At 47.0% G+C, this 17,177-nt stretch overlaps 1 protein-coding gene across 2 annotated transcripts in view; it reads right to left on the minus strand.

The window, feature by feature from the left end:
- CLPB (ClpB family mitochondrial disaggregase) overlaps positions 1-17,177 on the minus strand; it is a 136,992-nt gene that overhangs the window by 95,170 nt on the left and 24,645 nt on the right. For both annotated transcript variants that reach the window (XM_081062572.1, XM_081062571.1), the window contains exon 3: positions 10,664-10,750. In XM_081062572.1, coding sequence (XP_080918698.1) covers positions 10,664-10,750 — 87 coding nt within the window. The remainder of the gene's footprint in view (positions 1-10,663; positions 10,751-17,177) is intronic.

A 17,177-nucleotide genomic window follows, 5' to 3' on the forward strand; every position in this document is an offset into this window, starting at 1 on the left:
TTTATATTCACTATTTCAGATCCATATAACCACTTGCAACGAGGTACTAGTCTCATTTTATAAATGAATAAACCGACGCTCAGTAAGATAACATGAATTGCCTGTGTGTGCACATTAAATAAGAACAGGAACCAAGATTTGAACTGACGTCTGTCTGGGGCCAAACCCGGTGTTCATTCCCCTAAACCACACGGGTTCTCATCGAGTCCATCACCCATCAGTGTGTAGCGCTGCTCAGAGTTACTGAGCCCCTACGACGTACCAGGGACAGGGGTATTTTCAGATGGTAGTTAAAGTAAAGGAGGTCACAGCAGCTAGCCGCAATAAGAGTAAGTCCAATTCAGATAGAAGGATCCAGAATCAGTGGTGAGCCCAGCCCAGTTGAGATAATTTGGGGCAAGGCTCAAGGAAGGCATGACACATTAAGCAGAGAGCGATGGCATCAAGGTCACCCATCACAGGGTTTCCCGACAACCTCAACTTCACACCCTCAACCTTCTTCTAAATACCCTCCCATGTCTTTCACTTTGTGGCTCCTAACACACTGTTGCCAAACCTCTGGGCCAGGATGGCTAAGCCCTGCTTGTTGGGAATTCTTACCACACTACAGGCCCAGACTAGGCTCTTTCTACGCAAATGATCCCTACGAGTATGGCGGGGATGGTTTCTCTCTCAGACTCTGGACAAAAATAACAACAATAAGAAAACCAAAAATATTAGTAACAGCAGCAGATACTTACCGTGTATTTACGATGTGCTAGGCATTGCACTAAGCAGTTTCATGTGCATTTTAATCTTGGCGACCACCCTAAGCTGAGGTAAGTGCTATTATTATTCCCATTGTGCAGATGAGGAAACAGAGCTAGTAAGAGGTAGAGCTGGGTTGTAACCTCAGGCAGTCTCCTTCCAGGGTCCTTGCTCCTCACCACCATATAACACACAACTAGACTGTGTGCTCCCCAAAGCAGGCACCCGGTCTGACCACCTGTTTCCTTGCACACAGCGTCCAGTACAGGCCGGTAAATACTGGAATGTGTCCACTCTGGGGCCTGAACACTGCACTGCTGAGGCACACGCCGACTTTTCCCTCACCTCCGGGTGTTTACTTGCTAGGACTGCTACATTGGGTGTCCCTTACTCTGAATTTTACAGTTGGCTTTTGGGTTTAATTGAAACGCATATCCTTGTTAATTGTTATCAACACAGATTTAACTATTGCTCTAGCCTATTGAGTTCTTTTTCAATGTCCCTCATTCTTTCACTCAACGTATTAGCTACCTCTTTAGGCTTCATTTAATCTGCAAATTCTATTGGCATTTATCCACGGTCTCGATGGAATCAGTGATATAACCACCGAATAGGACAGAGCCCCGTGGCTCTGAGTCTTCTCTAACGAAGAGGTGCAGGAGTGGACCATCTCGTAGTTCCTAGAAACGGAACACCCTTTCCCCAAGCCGCGGAACTAGGCGAGCCGTGGATGCTCTCCGGGTCCCAACTGATACTCTCCATGAAGACAGCACTAAATACAGAACGCCAGGACAGGATGTAGCACTGGAGAGGGGGGGGCATGCTGAGACTGTCGTGTTAGGCAAATGAGCTGGCACTGCTTTCCAGGGAGCAGTGTTTTGGGTTGCCTGAGGTCAAGGCATGCGTCTGCCAAGCTAGAATCGGGTGCATGTTGGAATTGGAATATCATTACTACAAAACAGGATTATCTTCAGCAACGATTCCAAATGGGATTAGAAATGACTCTTTGTTACTCAGAGATAATCAGCCACAGCAGCAGCAGTGGGAGAAACGTCAAGCTCGGCACACTTTGCTGGGGGCCTGGTGCTGGCATTCCGGGCACCTGGCCAGCACCCTCACCCACCCTTCTTTGCTGGGAAATACTGGGAACTGCATTGGGCCGGTGGCCACCTGGGACAAGAGCCAGCGCCCATCAAAGTGCCCTATTCTGGGGTCCCATGTTCTAGGCCCAGCTTCTCAGATAAAAAGAATCTCCAAAGCCCTCCTACAGTAATAATCATAATTATTATTACCACCACTACTATCCTACTACTAATGAAAGTAGCAAGCCCACTACTATAAAGCCGGCATTGTTCTAAACACTTTATGTACACATATATTTACACATTTAAACCTTAAAACAGCCTTTGGAGATAGATGTGCTTATTATCCCCATTGTATGGCTGAGTAAACAATAACAGAGAAGTGAGAGAATCTGCCAAGGAACATAACTACCGTGTTTCCCCGAAAATAAGACCTAACCGGAAAAGAAGCCGAGCATGATTTTTCAGGATGACATCCACAGAACATAAGCCCTAATGCGTCTTTTGGAGCAAAAACTAATATAAGACCTGGTCTTATTTTCGGGGAAACACGGTAGTAAAAGGAAGAGCTTGGATTTGAACCCAAATGGGCTCTAAAACTCACAGCTGTACCACATGCTAGAGTGCCACAGTCTGAGAGGATCAGTCAGGGTTGGATAAGACCTTTCCTTCACATTCTCTGGCTCCAGACACTGCCAGTTCTTCCTATTAGCTCTGGCACGTTTCTACTTTCTCACCTTTGTGAACCTATGCTCACAACGGTCCTTTTTCCAGAAATGCTGTCCTTCTTCTCCCCACCTTTATCCATGAAAAGCCTGTCCATCTTTCAAGGCCCACCTCATGTGAACGGGCTCCTTCCAGATCCCCCCCAGCATCCCAGGTGGTCTTCTCTGGGACAATAACCACGTTCTGCCTCATCTTTAAAATGAGACTCGTTTTATCCCTTTTCTGACTGCTAGCTTTTTGAGACAAGAAGAGTAGTTTGTGTTTAGCACATAGTTGCTCATCAAGAAACCCTGCCTGAACTGACTGACTCCTGGTCCTGGCACCTCGTGGACCATCCCATGGCCTTGCTCTTTGCCCCTTCCCTCCGCAGGCAGTGTGGTCCAGTGGAAAGAATAAGGCCTTGGGGTTCAGAGACCTGGCTTCAAATCCTGGCTCCCTTTTTCACTTTCAGGACAGCCTGGGGCATCTCTGAGCTTCATTATCCCTATCTGTATAATAGGGATGATAACCCCACCCTTTTAGGATTGTAGTGAGGGTTAGAGCCAACATGGAAAGTGCTCACCATGGGCCTGGCACACAGAAGGCACCCAATCAGCTACAGCCATCATCATCACTATTCAGGAGATCAGGTAGCACAAAGCCCAGCCTCCTCAGGCCGAAGGAAGCACCACTCTGCAAGCAGCCAGGCCAAGAATAAGCTGGGGATCCTGGGGAGAGGCTGTAGGCCTCTAAGGCAGAAGAGACCTCCGGGGGATCAGGCCCCCCCAGGACCTGCACTGAAGCACAGGTGCAGGGGTTCTCTACCTGCTCTGTCTCTGGCCAGCCAGCAAGGAAGGAGAACCTCCCAGGGAGGCTGCCCCTGCTCCAGCTGCAAGAGCAGCACTAGCTCTTTGCTCTAAGAACACCTGTGGAGCTGTCGGCCCCACAAAGAAAGGTCTGTAAAACCTCTCCTGCAGGACAGCAATCTGGCTTGAGCTGCTGGTTTCTTAAAGGTAGGGTTTAATTCCCCCCCTCCCCTGAGTAAGGTGGAGAGAAAATAAGCAAATGCTAAAAATAAATGACTGCTGTGAAAGGGAATTAAATGGTCTTCAGCCAAGAATGGCGGCATTTTAAAATTAACAAAGCCCAGGTACCACATCCAGGAAGGCCTTGGCAAATGCGTGTTATCTACTCATTAGCTCAGCTCCTCAGGGACTCTGGCCAAGCAGGGAAGGCAGTGCCGGGAAGCGGTCCTTCCGATGCTGATGAAATGCACTCCGGGAGAAAAGGCAGGAGGGAGGGAGACTCTTGTGGGGAATTTCAAACAGTTCTGCTGGAGCTGCACGCTCTGCCTCACTGTCTCACCTCTGAGGCAAGGGCTTTCAAAGGAACCAGCAAGCCCAAGTGGACTCAAGTCTGAACCACCCCCCACCACCCCATTCTTTCAGGATGTTTGGTTCCGGAAGCACCACTAGACTGGACACACCACTTAGGTGGCCTCCCTGCACGAGTCCAGGGACAAGGAGCCCAAGAATGATGCGGGATGGGAGACAAGCTCCCAGGCCCGTACCCTGCATGTTCTCCTTGCCATAAAGAATCATGTTATTTTGCGAAGTTATATAAGCCTACCATAGACCTCTTGTAAAGTGAACTTATCACTATTCATCAGTAATTATATTTTATCACATCGAGGATCCTGTGAATTCGCAAATCTTTATTTTCTATTAACAGCCAGAAGAGAGGGTGCCAAAAATATGTATACACATTTTAAGAAAGGAAAAACTATTAAAATGGTAATGCTCAATATATACCGATAACAAAAGATGAATACAAGTCACGTGTATACATTTTTTGGCACCCCCGGTATACAGTACTCTAATGTGAGCTACCATCAACAATAAGAAGGTAATATGAATTAATTTTGACACTATAAACACGAATTCTCGGTACGCCATTGGACAATTAATAATGAAAATTAGAGAGGGATGATTTTTTAAAGTCAGTTCATTGAAGTATCAATTATGCATAGTAAATGTCATCCTTGTAAGATGTACAATTTGGTAAGTTTTGATTGGATATCCACCACCATAATCAAGATTTGGAATATCTCTACTGTCCCAAAAGTTCCTTTGGGCCCTTCCTCTCACTCCTAAACCCTCACAGCCACTAACCTGATTTCTGTCCCTATCTGATTGCCTTTTCCAGGCTGTCATATAAAGAGAATTTAACAGTAGATAGCTTTTTGTGTCTTTAAGTTAGCATAAGTCTTTTAAGATTCGTCCACGTGTTGCAGTATGAGTAGTTTGTTCTTTTTCAGTCCTGAGTAGTAGTCCACTGTATGGATGTACCATAATTTGTTCGTCCATTCATCAGTTGATGGACATTTGGGTAGTTTCTAGTTTGGGGCGATTATGAATAAAGCTACTATAAATATTTGTATCCAAGTCTTTTTGCAAGTTGTTTTTATTTCTTGTGGACAAATACGTTACGTAGGAGTTACTATTACTGGGTTGTATGGTAAATATGTTTTACTTTTATAAGAAATTGCCAAAGTATTTTCCAAAGTGACTACCATTATGCACTCCTATCCGCAATGATAATTGTTCTGCCACTTTGTCAGCACTTGGTATCGTCATTTTTTCTAAATTTTAGCCATTGTAGTAGATGTTCAGTGGCATATTATTATGATTTTAGTTTGCATTTCCCTAAATGACTAATGCTGAGTATCTTTTCATGTGCTTATCTGCCATCTATCTCTTCTTTGGTGAAGTATCTAATCAAATCTTTTGCCCATTTTTTAAAAATTGGGTTGTCTTTCTTTTTGGTTTTTAAGAGTTCTTTAGGGCAGCCAGATGGTTCAGTTGGTTAGAGCGTGAGCTCTGAACAACAGGGTTACCGGTTTGATTGCCACATGGGCCAGTGAGCTGTGCCCTCCACAACTAGATTGAAGACAACGAGCTGCCGCTGAGCTGCCGGAGGGGTGGCCAGAGGGCTCAGTTGGTTGGAGCACGAGCTCTCATCAACAAGGTTGCTGGTTCAATTCCCACCTGGGATGGTGGGCTGCGCCCCCTGCAACTAAGATTGAAAACAGCGACTGGACTTAGAGCTGAGCTGCGCCCTCCAAAACTAGATTGAAGGACAGTGACTTGACTTGGAGTTGATGGGCCCTGGAAAAACACACTGTTCCCCAATATTCCCCAATTAAAAAAAATGAGTTCTTTATGTATTTTCGATACTATTTCTTTATCAGGTGTGTCATGACAGCTTCTCTTCAGAGGAATTAGAAATTATAAGGACATAAATCATATCATTTTTTTTCCAAACCACTATCCCCTGCACATACACACTAATGAATGAAACAGGAAAGACTTCAACTTCAATTTGCAAATACCTTAGTGCTACTGTACAGAGGGTCAATCAGTAACTGGTACCTGTTAAAACTCATGAGACTATTTCTACCTTCACTATAAGCACCCAACTAACATATTAGGCTTCAAGGAAAGCTACATCTGGAGAAATGGCTGTCCTATAAAAAACTTTTGCCCCCCCAGGCTCTGTACCTCCCAAAGCCCTGTTCTGGTCCGCCAGACTCCTGGAATGGTCAATAGTCGTCACACTCCATTGCTGGCCATTGTCCACTGGGAAAGGTAGGAGGCTCCCAATCCATCCCTCAGTGAAAAAGAGCAAACAGTGGGGCCTGTGGCTGCTTGGACATCAAAGTTGAGCAAACAGGCCTGGCAGGCCCTGCCTCTCCGCCTACACATCCTGCAAATGCCATCTGAAGGAGCTTCCCTGAGGGGGTCATGACTTTCAGCTTGTCATAGCACACATCAAAGTTTGCACCACACACGAACTGGGCGCATGGGTTCGAATCAAGTCGCCCAAGAGCGGATACTCAGCCATTGTATCCAGTTTTAATCCTGTGTTTTCCCAAGTAATTAAACCTTCTTGCTTATGAACTTGTGACTAAGTAAAGCATCACTGAGAGGTTGTAACATCAAAGTGCCTTCCACCGTCTGTCCATGTTTGGTAAAATTGGATTTCTTTCCCTTCTTAAAGGAAAACTAATTGAATTTGGCTGACGGCTGGGTATATTTGCACGAGCCGGTGAAGGCTCTGCTAGGTCAGTGATCATCCTGGGACCCCGTGGCTGAGCCTTTAACTGGGCTGGGTCAGAACGAGGCACCCAGACCCAGGCTAAGCAAGTGCCTGAGGCATGAGGCTGACGGAGGGCTCACTGTGGAGAGGGGGCTAGCCCCCGGGACTGCTCCTCCCATCAGTACTACACCCGAGCTGTTACTGGGGCTGGCAAAAGGGTTGTCCTAGGAGAATGTTGGTAAGGCTTTGGCAGAACGGTTACTAAAGACAACAGCCATCACATTACTCAAGTCCTGATGTCAGCAGTCCAAGGAAACTTCTTAAGACAAAAGCTGTGATGCTTATTATCTGAATCCCCTCGTAGCCTAGCACATCAGCACCTGACACAGTATTGTTTGAAAAAATATTTGCTGGATGCATGAAATGATAATACAAAGGGAAGTCAGAACAAAGTTCCTCTCTCCTGGAGAATCAAAACTCTCTATCCCTTGTTTGATCATCAGGAAACTTCATCTAAATTAATACTCGATTCCACTAATTACCTGATTTACAGTGAGTGCAGCATGGTCTCATTTACGTAAAACCATACAAATGTATACACACAACGAACAGTCTCTAAATAGAGGTAATTCTGTTGACTGCTACTTTCTTCTCTATTATTTTTACAAAAACAATAAACCTGGGCCAGCCCGGTGGCTCAGGCGGTTGGAGCTCTGTGCTCCTAACACTGAAGGCTGCCGGTTCGATTCCCACATGGGCCAGTGGGCTCTCAACCACAAGGTTGCTGGTTCGATTCCTCGAGTCCCGCAAGGGATGGTGGGCTTCGCCCCCTACAACTAAGATTGAACACGCACCTTGAGCTGAGCTGCCAGTGAGCTCCCGGATGGCTCAGTTGGTTGGAATGCATCCTTTCAACCGCAAGGTTGCCGGTTGCCTGTTCGACTCCCGCAAGGGATGGTGGGCTGCGCCCCCTGCAACTAGCAATAGCAACTGGACCTGGAGCTGAGCTGTGCCCTCCACAACTAAGACTGAAAGGACAACAACTTGACTTGGAAAAAGGCCTGGAAGTACACACTGTCCCCCAATAAAAGTCCTGTTCCCCTTCCCCAATAATAATAATTAAAAAAACAAAACAATACACCTATTTTCGGAAAAGAAAATCTCTGGTTCAATTCTGATACAATCCTTTTACCAATAGGACTTCTGATCTTGATCCAGTTTTAACTCTCCTGTGTACATTCGTATTTGTGTTTTAATTACATCACCTCCAACCCTTTTTAAAATAAAAGGAGGAAATAAATTGTAAATTAAGTTCTCATATATACTTTGAAAATTGTGATCTATAGCCCTTTATTTTCTATTCAAAATTAAATAAAATAGTACTATCTTTACTATTCAAAATTAAATAAAATGACAGTACAGACACAAATCAAAGTTCCCAAGAAGTCAAGGATAGAGACTACTGTGTTCTGCACCCCTAAGACTAAACACAGTATGGGGCTCTCACTAAGGCAGTTGGGGGTGAAATGAATGCGCTGCTCTCAGGATCTCTCCCTTGAGCCTGTGGACAGCCAGCATTCTAATGGAGGTGAAGGTTCTTTGCTCTCAGCAGAGAAACCTGCTGAAAGGGGTACTGCCCCTCTACTTTCCCTTTATCCAAATCCAGTTCAAAGGTGGTAGCACTTCAGGTCTGGCCAATATGATTCCAGAGTGTTCTGTGACTGATTAGATGAGAATCAGCACACTTCTAATAGGGAGAAACTTACTGGCGACTGTGCTGGTGTGGGTGTGATACTTCAAGACTACTTCCGGGGCACCTTCCCAGTAAGGCCTACACACCCTGACCAATGTACTTCTGAAATACCCTTTCACCAGATTCTACTTTCTCTGGTTTCCATAGCACTTCTTAACTTCTAGCATATCATGTGGTTTGCTTATGCATTATATTTGTTGATGGTCCCTGCTTCTCTCTACTCAGGGACCACCATGTAGAAATAAGCTCTACCAGGGCAGGGATCTTTGTCTGTTAAGAACAGTGCCTGGCAAACAGTAGTGCCCCCCAAAGTTTGTATTATGAATAAATAAACTAACCTGAGAGCATGCTATTTTTATTAAATTCAGTCTTCCCTGGCTACTGGAAGGAAGAGGAGGGCACAAAATGGACGCTTAAAACACCAATAATTAGTCTAGGAACCAAAGCAAATAAACACAAGCCAACAATCTCATTTTGCTTAACGAGCATCACTGATTTGAGAATGGCCCTGGATAAAGAGACAGGCAATCAGTTAAACCAACAACTCATTAGATTTAGAAAGAAATGTCCCCAAAGCAGATCCACTAGCTATCTTCTTACTGATTAACAGTACTCTTAAGTATAGTGTTATTTCCAATTCTGTCTCAACACTGAAAATACTACACATAATGGCACCACCCCCTTTCTCCACCGCTGGCAGTTTCGTGCAGATGGAGACACCTGCAAGCTGGGAAAGAAGACTGGTGGGTGGGGTGGAAGTGGTGGAAGGTAGAATAAACTCGTGTGTAGAGAGGGGTAACAACTCACCATTTGTAGCCTATAGGACTTTATCTCATTTGCCTCTCACAAGCATGGAGAGAATCTACTCTGCTGCCAGATTCAATCCTCTCACACCCTCTGCTTTACTAACATCCAGTCTGAGCTGTTCTGACATCACTGATGACATTACATTCTGTCTCTTGACCTGCCTTCATTCCCACATTAGGCCACCAGCTCCCAAAGTCTCTGATTCCCCAATGAGTAGCAGAGAGCCTGGCTCAGAGTAAATAGTTACCAAATGTTTGTAGAAATAATTGATTTCAAGTGGAGAAACAGGGTGTCCATAGAATTCTGAAATTCAACTAAGGGTCAGAACCTGGACTAGATTCCAGGTCTCTCAACTGCAAAGTCTACTGATGTCAATTTTTCTTTTAAAGGCTAAGTGCTAGGAGCTAAAGAGGCAAATAAGGCAATGGAGTATTGAGAACCAACCGAGGAGCAGAGAAGAGAGACCCATCTCAAGGACAGCTAAGTCTCTCAGGCAGTCCGAGGCAGTACCATCCCTCTTTTGTTGGTTTACACCACATTTATGACCCTTCCAAAGGTGGCCAGTACTGGTAGATAAAAGCCTTAAAGATCTGCTTGAAGGGAAAACTAAAATTGGTACCTCCAATTATCAATTTCAGTGGCTGCTACCAAAGTGCCCAGTCTGTTTTCTTTGAAAGCCTTTGTTTTGCTCTTATTTAATCAATTCTTTGGCACAATCACAGCAAGAGAGTGGCATGAAAAGACGGCACCCAGCACTACCATGGGACATGGCAGAGGGAGGCAGCAGAGAGGTACAGTAAGACACACAAACTTTGCAGGCAGCCAGCCAGATCAGACCCTAAATCGTGTCAGTGTGACCTCAGACAAATCACTTTGCCTCTGGGGCTTCAGTTTTCTCAGATGCAAAATGAGAATACTAATAATATATATGTTGTGGGGTGTTTGTGAGATTTAACGGTAACTCTCTACACAAAACAGACTATTTCGATCTTTACACAATAGCTACCCCCTGCAGGAATGGGGAGCACTTAGGAAAAGAGCAGGGTCCCCACCTTCCCTAATTTCCATCAACACCTCCAAAGAAAAAGCCCAGAGGAGCCCTCGCTGGGGACAGTGACTACAGACGTTTCAACACAGAGCATGGTGGGTAACAAAAACATGACGGTAACTCACACATGTATACGTAATAACTTACGACAGGCTTTCAAACATTTTGTTGCCTCAGTAATGCAAAGGACTCGCCTAAAGTCACAAAGCCAAACAATGATGGAGCTGGGGACCCACAGCTACACCTTCCCTCTTCACATCTCCTATACTCTCCATTGTACCAGGTGTGGGTCACTACCTCAGGCTGCGTCCATCTCCCTGCTTCTGAGGACAGCAGGAGGACAAGCAAGGGTGGGAGAGCGTTCAGGAACGAGGTCTGCGGAGAGCTGGCTGAGTGGGCCCTGTACGGAAAGAGATCTCTCACCTGTCATTTCGGCTGATGGCGGCCACCATGAGTGCTGTCCAGCCAAGTCTGTGCCTTGCATTGACATCTGCACCTTCGGACAATAGCCTAGAAAGAGACAGAGGAATATTTTCAGTGTATGGCTTATCAAGGATCTAAGAGTGGAAGAAATGAGACGGTCAACAAACAGGGAGGCTGGATGAACCTGGAACTAGTCAGAGGCCACTGAGGACTAAATAGCCATCCCAGCTCCTCTGGGCACTCTCCCCTCAAGCCCAGGCTTCCCCACCTCTCCCTCTCCCCTTAGATGACTCTGCCCCATGCTGTTATGTCCCAGCCTCAGGAGGAAAGACTGTGCCTTCCCTCCTTAATACCGACACTCCTATTCCCTCGGTCTAGAATGCTCCCTCCCTTCCCTCTTTGCCAATTCTAACCCTACTTTCACGCCATGGGATGCAATCCCAGCTTGAGGACTCGCTCTGAGCAGGCTTCCTACACTCCTCCAGCTGACAGATCTCTCCTCCTCCCTGAGAATTTCCTTGTGCTTAGTACCGAATGCCCAGTTACGCTTTTTATCTAGACAGCTCCCAGTTTGTAAAAGGATCACCCTCCTAAAGCTTATCTGTACAGTGGCTGTTGGGAAATTGGAAATCTCTGAACCCAAGAAAAGATGGACAGAATGCTAGAGATGCTAAGTCAGGTTTCTAGGAGGGTCCACACGAGCCTATTTGACAGCATATGCCAGTGCCTGGCACATAGCAGGAGCTCAATAGTTGTTGGATAAATTAACAAACAGAGGGTTTTGAATATACCACTAAAAGCCTGAATTCTGTGTCCCGGGAGCAGGGAGCCCTACAACATGGGGGTGGACAGAGAGAAGGGGAGTAAACAGAACCAAGTCTTACCGAGCACCCACTAGAAGCAGGAGCTTCCCTCTCCCTCTTCACACAATTGTTAGGAGCTGACACTAATCTCTTTTCTGGGACGAGGTGAGAGGTTCAGGGAGGTGAAATGATTCACTGAAGGTCACAAAGCTAATAAAGGGGACCTGGGTCGATAATAGCTCTATAGCCTGAATCCTTCTCACCTCACCCTTCCTCTACACTGACCCTGGCTCCATGGCACATGGAAGACAGAAAAGTCAAAACCACATGGTATGTGCTTGGTCCTGTGCTAGATTCTGGGATGGGGGTGAAGAGAAGACATGGGGGTCTTCCCTAGGGAAGTATACAATTTAGTTGTGTGTATGTAGCGGGGGACTCAGGACAGTAGGAAATCAAAGCCGGTAGTGTATGGTTTCCCACCAGAAGTGCTATAGGAGCCAGGAAAGCAGGAGACCAAAAATCAAGAGTGATTCACCAACAAGGCAGGATGTGCTTATGCGGGATGGGGGGAGAGTGTGGGGGAGAGCTGGGAGCAGTCTAGTCCTCAGTGGGTTCTGGGTGAAAGGGCACTGGCAGGGAGTCCAGAGGCTTGGGCTGAGTCCTAGCACCATCCTTGTGCCACAGTCCGTAGTAAACGCGCCTCTGGACCAAGCCAAGTAAAAGCTCTGTCCTGTTGAAGCAGGTGACTAAGGCCTGGGAGACCGAGGAGACACAAAGCCTGAGGGGGAGACAGACCAACAAGCACATACCTACACGTCATCCGGGTGCTCTGAATGGGGCCGCAGTTACCGGTGCACAACCAGGGAAGCTCACCCAGTCTTAGTGACCGAAGCCTCTCTGAGGAGTGATTAGCAGTAGTTTACCAACAAAAGGGGGCGAAGGAGAAGAAGGAGTGCTCCAGGCAGAGGGAAGGCATCTCAGCGGAGAAGGTGGCATGGGGTGTGTGAGGGTCTGAAAGAGGCTTGGCATGACAGAGGGCACAAAACACGAAAGGAGAATATCAAGAGAGAAGGCTGGGAAACCCTCATCTCTCCTCTAGTTAGGAGGATTTCTTCTGGTAAAAGTCCTGGGCCTTTTACCACATACACTGTTAAGCCTCTTTTATGCAGGAACAATTTTCTTTCTTTCTTTTTTAAAAAAAATTTTATTGGGGAATATTGGGAACAGTGTGCCCTTCCAGAACCCATCAGCTCCAAGTCAAGCCGCCGTTCTCAATCCAGTTGCGGAGCAGGGGGTGTGGGGGGTGAGGGTAAGAGGGTGCAGCCCACCATCCCATGTGGGAATTGAACCGGCAACCGGGTCATCAAGAGCTCGCGCTCTAGGGAGGCCGGATGGCTCAGTTGGTTAGAGCATGAGCTCTTAACCACAAGGTTGCCAGTTCAATTCCCGCATGGGATGGCGGGCTGTGCTCCCTGCAACTAAAGATTGAAAACGGTGATTGGACTTGGACTTGAGCTGCGTCCTCCACACTAGATTGAAGGACAACGACTTGGAGCTGATGGGCCCTGGAGAAACGCACTGTTCCCCAATTAAAATTAAAAAAAAAAAAAAGAGCTCATGCTCTAATCTGACCGCCCAGGAACAATTTCCTATGGCTGAAAATGTTAAAGAGGCTAAAAACCCTGGGGATGAATTTTCTGTGAGACAAATATCTTTGCACAAAAACCTCTTCCGAATTTACAAACCTTCCCTAATTTATCAGGCCAAGAATGCTGTGAAGAGCGCAGGGCTCTGAGTTAAGAGATGAGTTCGGGTCCTAACTGATTCTGATCGGGTGGCCTCATTTCTCTGGTCCTCAGTCCAGGAAACGGGAATATCAGGAAAGCTGCAGCCAGTCAGAGGTCTGCGAAGGGCAAGAGCTGAGGTGCACGTGAAGAACGGAGCAGTTTAGAGACAAGGGAGGAAGGGTAGGGCAGGCAAGACAAAAGGAACCGGACACTTATTCGGAAGCAGGGAAGCAATGGGAAGGTACGTTTAGAGACCATCAGGTAGCTCCATCTGGGTGACAGCTCACAGCAGAGAAGCAGACAGCTGCTGAGGTACACAGGGCCTACCCCAGGGCCTCGGAAGCCAGGCCAGGAGGCCAAGGCAGGGGGCAGAAACCCCTTCTGAGCCATATACTTCTTGGAGAATATGGTCAAAGCTGACGATTCTCCAGAAAAGTGCCCAGGAGCATACATAACCCACCCCACCCCCAATTATTCACATACAATGTCCAGGGGGTCACAGGTACTGATGAAATCAATAGTGGACCCGAGGTTTAGAAAAACCCCATCTAAAGAGATGACGAATACCTGGCAGTCCTGCTCTTAGCCTACACTCCTGCATCAGAGTCAGAAATCCTGGATTCTCTCCCGGCAGCACTTTCCTGTGGGGCCCTGAGGCTCAAGCATCCTTAGCACTCGTTCCCATGGGCTGATCAGCTGAAGCTGGCAACAGAGGGGAGACCTATTTGCCATTCCTTAGACCCTCCCTATAGGCAGTGGGATTGTCAGTGAAGGTTTCTGGGCAAAAGAAACGAACGTAACAGCTTAAGCAGGCTGAATTTGAAAGGGGAGAGAGCAGGAAATGAGAACAAGGAGACCAGTGTGAAGACTGCAACACAGACCAAGGGAGATGAGCTGGGGCCGGAAACAAGAAAGCAGGGCCTGGCGAGGAAAAACAGCACAGCCAGAGTCCCTCATGCCTTCTGGGGGCCAGGGACCCACGTTCCCCTGCCTGAGCACAGGAAATTCTGGAAGCAGCAATGCTCTGGAGACAGGGCTGAAGGAAGAAGCTTGAGATGCCTCCTTCTCCTGCTCCCTGGAGGGCTGAATGTAGTGTAACAAAAAGAGTGAATGAAGAACTTTTTGTAAGTTAGACCTGAATTCAAACTCTGGTCCAGCTAGATAACCCTGATCAAATCAATTCTCTGAATCTCAGTTTTCTCACCTATCAAGTAGGGAGAATAATCTATCATTTGCAGGGCTCCCAGCCCAATGCCTGGCACATAGCAAGTATTCCATGCAGGGTGGTTTCTGCCTGCCCCCATCCGTTTGAGGGAACAAAGTGTTTTGGTCTCAAGCTGGTAGTGGCATGTTGGCCAATACCCTGGAATTCTAAGACATGGGTCACACAGGATGACCTAGAGAATTCAGCGAGGCTGGCTCCAGGCACTCCTTGTTCATTTATTCAACATGTGCATACACTCACTGTGCCCAGCCGCATGCTAGGTACCGACAGGAGACAGCATGTTCTTGCCTCAGGACCTGAGCCCAGTAGGGGGTGGGGTGGAGTGTGTATGTGTATTTCTGTTTATTACTTTTTCCACAAATAATTGTGTTTTAAGATATACTGCTAAACACATAACAATTCCATTTTTTAAATTGCTACATAATTCTCCATGGCACATCTACCAGATTTTCCCTCTCCGCTCTCTAAAGGATACCCACCCAGGAAGCTTCCATCCCCAGGCCACCAAAAGCAAAGCTCAAAGAACATCCTCTTCATAAGTGCCCTTCGGACCTGTACGAGTACTGCCCTGGGGCACGTACTCAGAGTGGGACGCCTGGGTTACAGGGTTTCCATGACTTGATTTATTAGTGGTGCCAGGTCCTCTCCGGGATGGCTGCTCCATCTGCCCTCCTGCCAGCAGGACGGGTGTTTCTGTGTACCACCCTCCCAGCCAACACTTGGCAGCAGCTAGCTTCCTAATCACTGCAAGTCCAACAAGTGTAAGGGGATCTCACATTATTGTTTTAATTTGCATGCCTCTGATTATCAACAATTTTGAGCTACTTGTTACATGAGTGTTAGCATTTTGGGGTTTCCTTTTCTGTACGTTGCAGGGTTTTAAGAGGAGGAATTGCTGGGAGAGAGGGCTTTTCCAAATTTACTACTCCTTTTAATTAATAGAGTAGAAAGAGCATGGGGCACAGTTAGGAGACTTGGGTTCTAGCTCCACTTCTGCCACCTCCTACTCTAACACCCTAGGGAAGGCACAGCATCTCTCTAAGCTTCAGTCTCTTCATATGTCCACTAGGGTTTTAGGAGGTGACAGTGCAATCTGAGGGAAAGGGTTCCAGGACCTTGAGGGGTCATTCCTAGGAGGCAAATCTTAGTGTGCTTCAATGAGATCCCAGGTTTCCAGCCCTGCCCAGATTCCATCATTTTTTGCAACCTCTTAGAGCTGAGGTGTAATAGAAAAAGCAATGACCCTGGAGACCAAAGGCTGGAGCTCAGATTCTAGCTCTGTCACTTACTAGCTGTGAAATGGGGGATTAATCCCTATTGTTGAAGGTGGTAGTAAGGATTAAGAGACAGACATGCTGCAATTCCAGGAGCGGTGGCACCTGGTACATCAAGGAAGGGCCAAAGCAAACACAAATACCACCACAAGTTAGCCCAACTACAAACAACTTTTCCTCTTTCAGAGCTGGGCGGGTCCCTGGTCCCTCCCCCACTTCCCCTCTGTGTGCACAGCAGCCCCAAAAGTTAGGATTTCACAAACCCAGGTCTCCTCCGTTTCACTTTGTTGCTTTGCAAGTGAATGCCCGGTGGGCAGTCATTTCAAAGTCCTGGGCCAGCTGGGCGGGTGACTGCTTGCTGAGAGTGGCTGAAAGGGCCTCTGAGGCCTGAGAAAGCCACCCTTGCTCTCCCCTGTGATTTTCACCAACGGACAAAATGCGGCAAGTGAATTAATCTCTTTTAAAAAGAGCAATGCTTGTGACAGAGCACGGTGTCTCTGAAAAGGTTAGGATTCCATCATCCCTGAGATGATGAGTGGAATGCTTAATGCAGGTTGCCACCCAGGGCAGAGCAGCCTGTGTCCAAGGGCTGGGAGTGGGGGTGGGCACTGCAGGCCTTTCTGGGCTCACTCCAGACTTGTAGAAGGCCCTTCCCTAATGAACTAGGTCTCCTGCTTGGCAGGGCAGTGCTGGGTGACACTAATTGGGGATGACCCAGAGGAGTACATAGAAAGGAGACCACACTAACAGACCAGAATTGAATCCCAGCTCTTACACAACTCGCAGGCAAGGTAGGGCAGGAAAATGAGCAGGAGACCTGGGTTCAAATGCAGGCTCTGGAACTTACTTACTGGGAGGGTAGCTGAGGATGAAACAGTGACTGAGACTCTCTGACCCTCACTTAGTCCCCTCATCTGAGTGACAGCTTCTGCTCTCTGAGCCTGTTTCCACATCTGTTAAAAAACGGAGAGGACCCCACCAGCCCTACTCCATCTGTCACACAGGGGTACCATGAAAAGACAGTGAGACAAAACATGTAAAAAATACTCGATATGCAATAAAGCAACGTACAATAGAAAGCCGGTACTATTACCATTATTATTTTCCAATTAGTGTCTATCCCATTTGAAGGATGTAACAGAGTAAACTAGGATGATATATGGAAGGTGTACATAGAACTTGGAACCTAAGTCCTCAAAATTTTCTATGAATTGATAAAAGAATGGTCTCAAATCCCCAGGCCAGAGCAGCAGTAGAAGAAGGTTCCCTAGCAGCCCAAGAGCTGAGGATTTCCAAGAATAACAAATCAAGGGGGAAAACAAAGCTGCTTGATCTCTCAGGGATCCAAGAGAGTTCAGAAGGCAACAGACCAAACAGGCAACAGAAATTACCATATTTTGCCATGTATAATGTGCCGTTTTTTGC

Source organism: Rhinolophus hipposideros, assembly GCF_964194185.1.
Source record: "Rhinolophus hipposideros genome assembly, chromosome: 10".
Classification (NCBI taxonomy): domain Eukaryota; kingdom Metazoa; phylum Chordata; class Mammalia; order Chiroptera; family Rhinolophidae; genus Rhinolophus; species Rhinolophus hipposideros.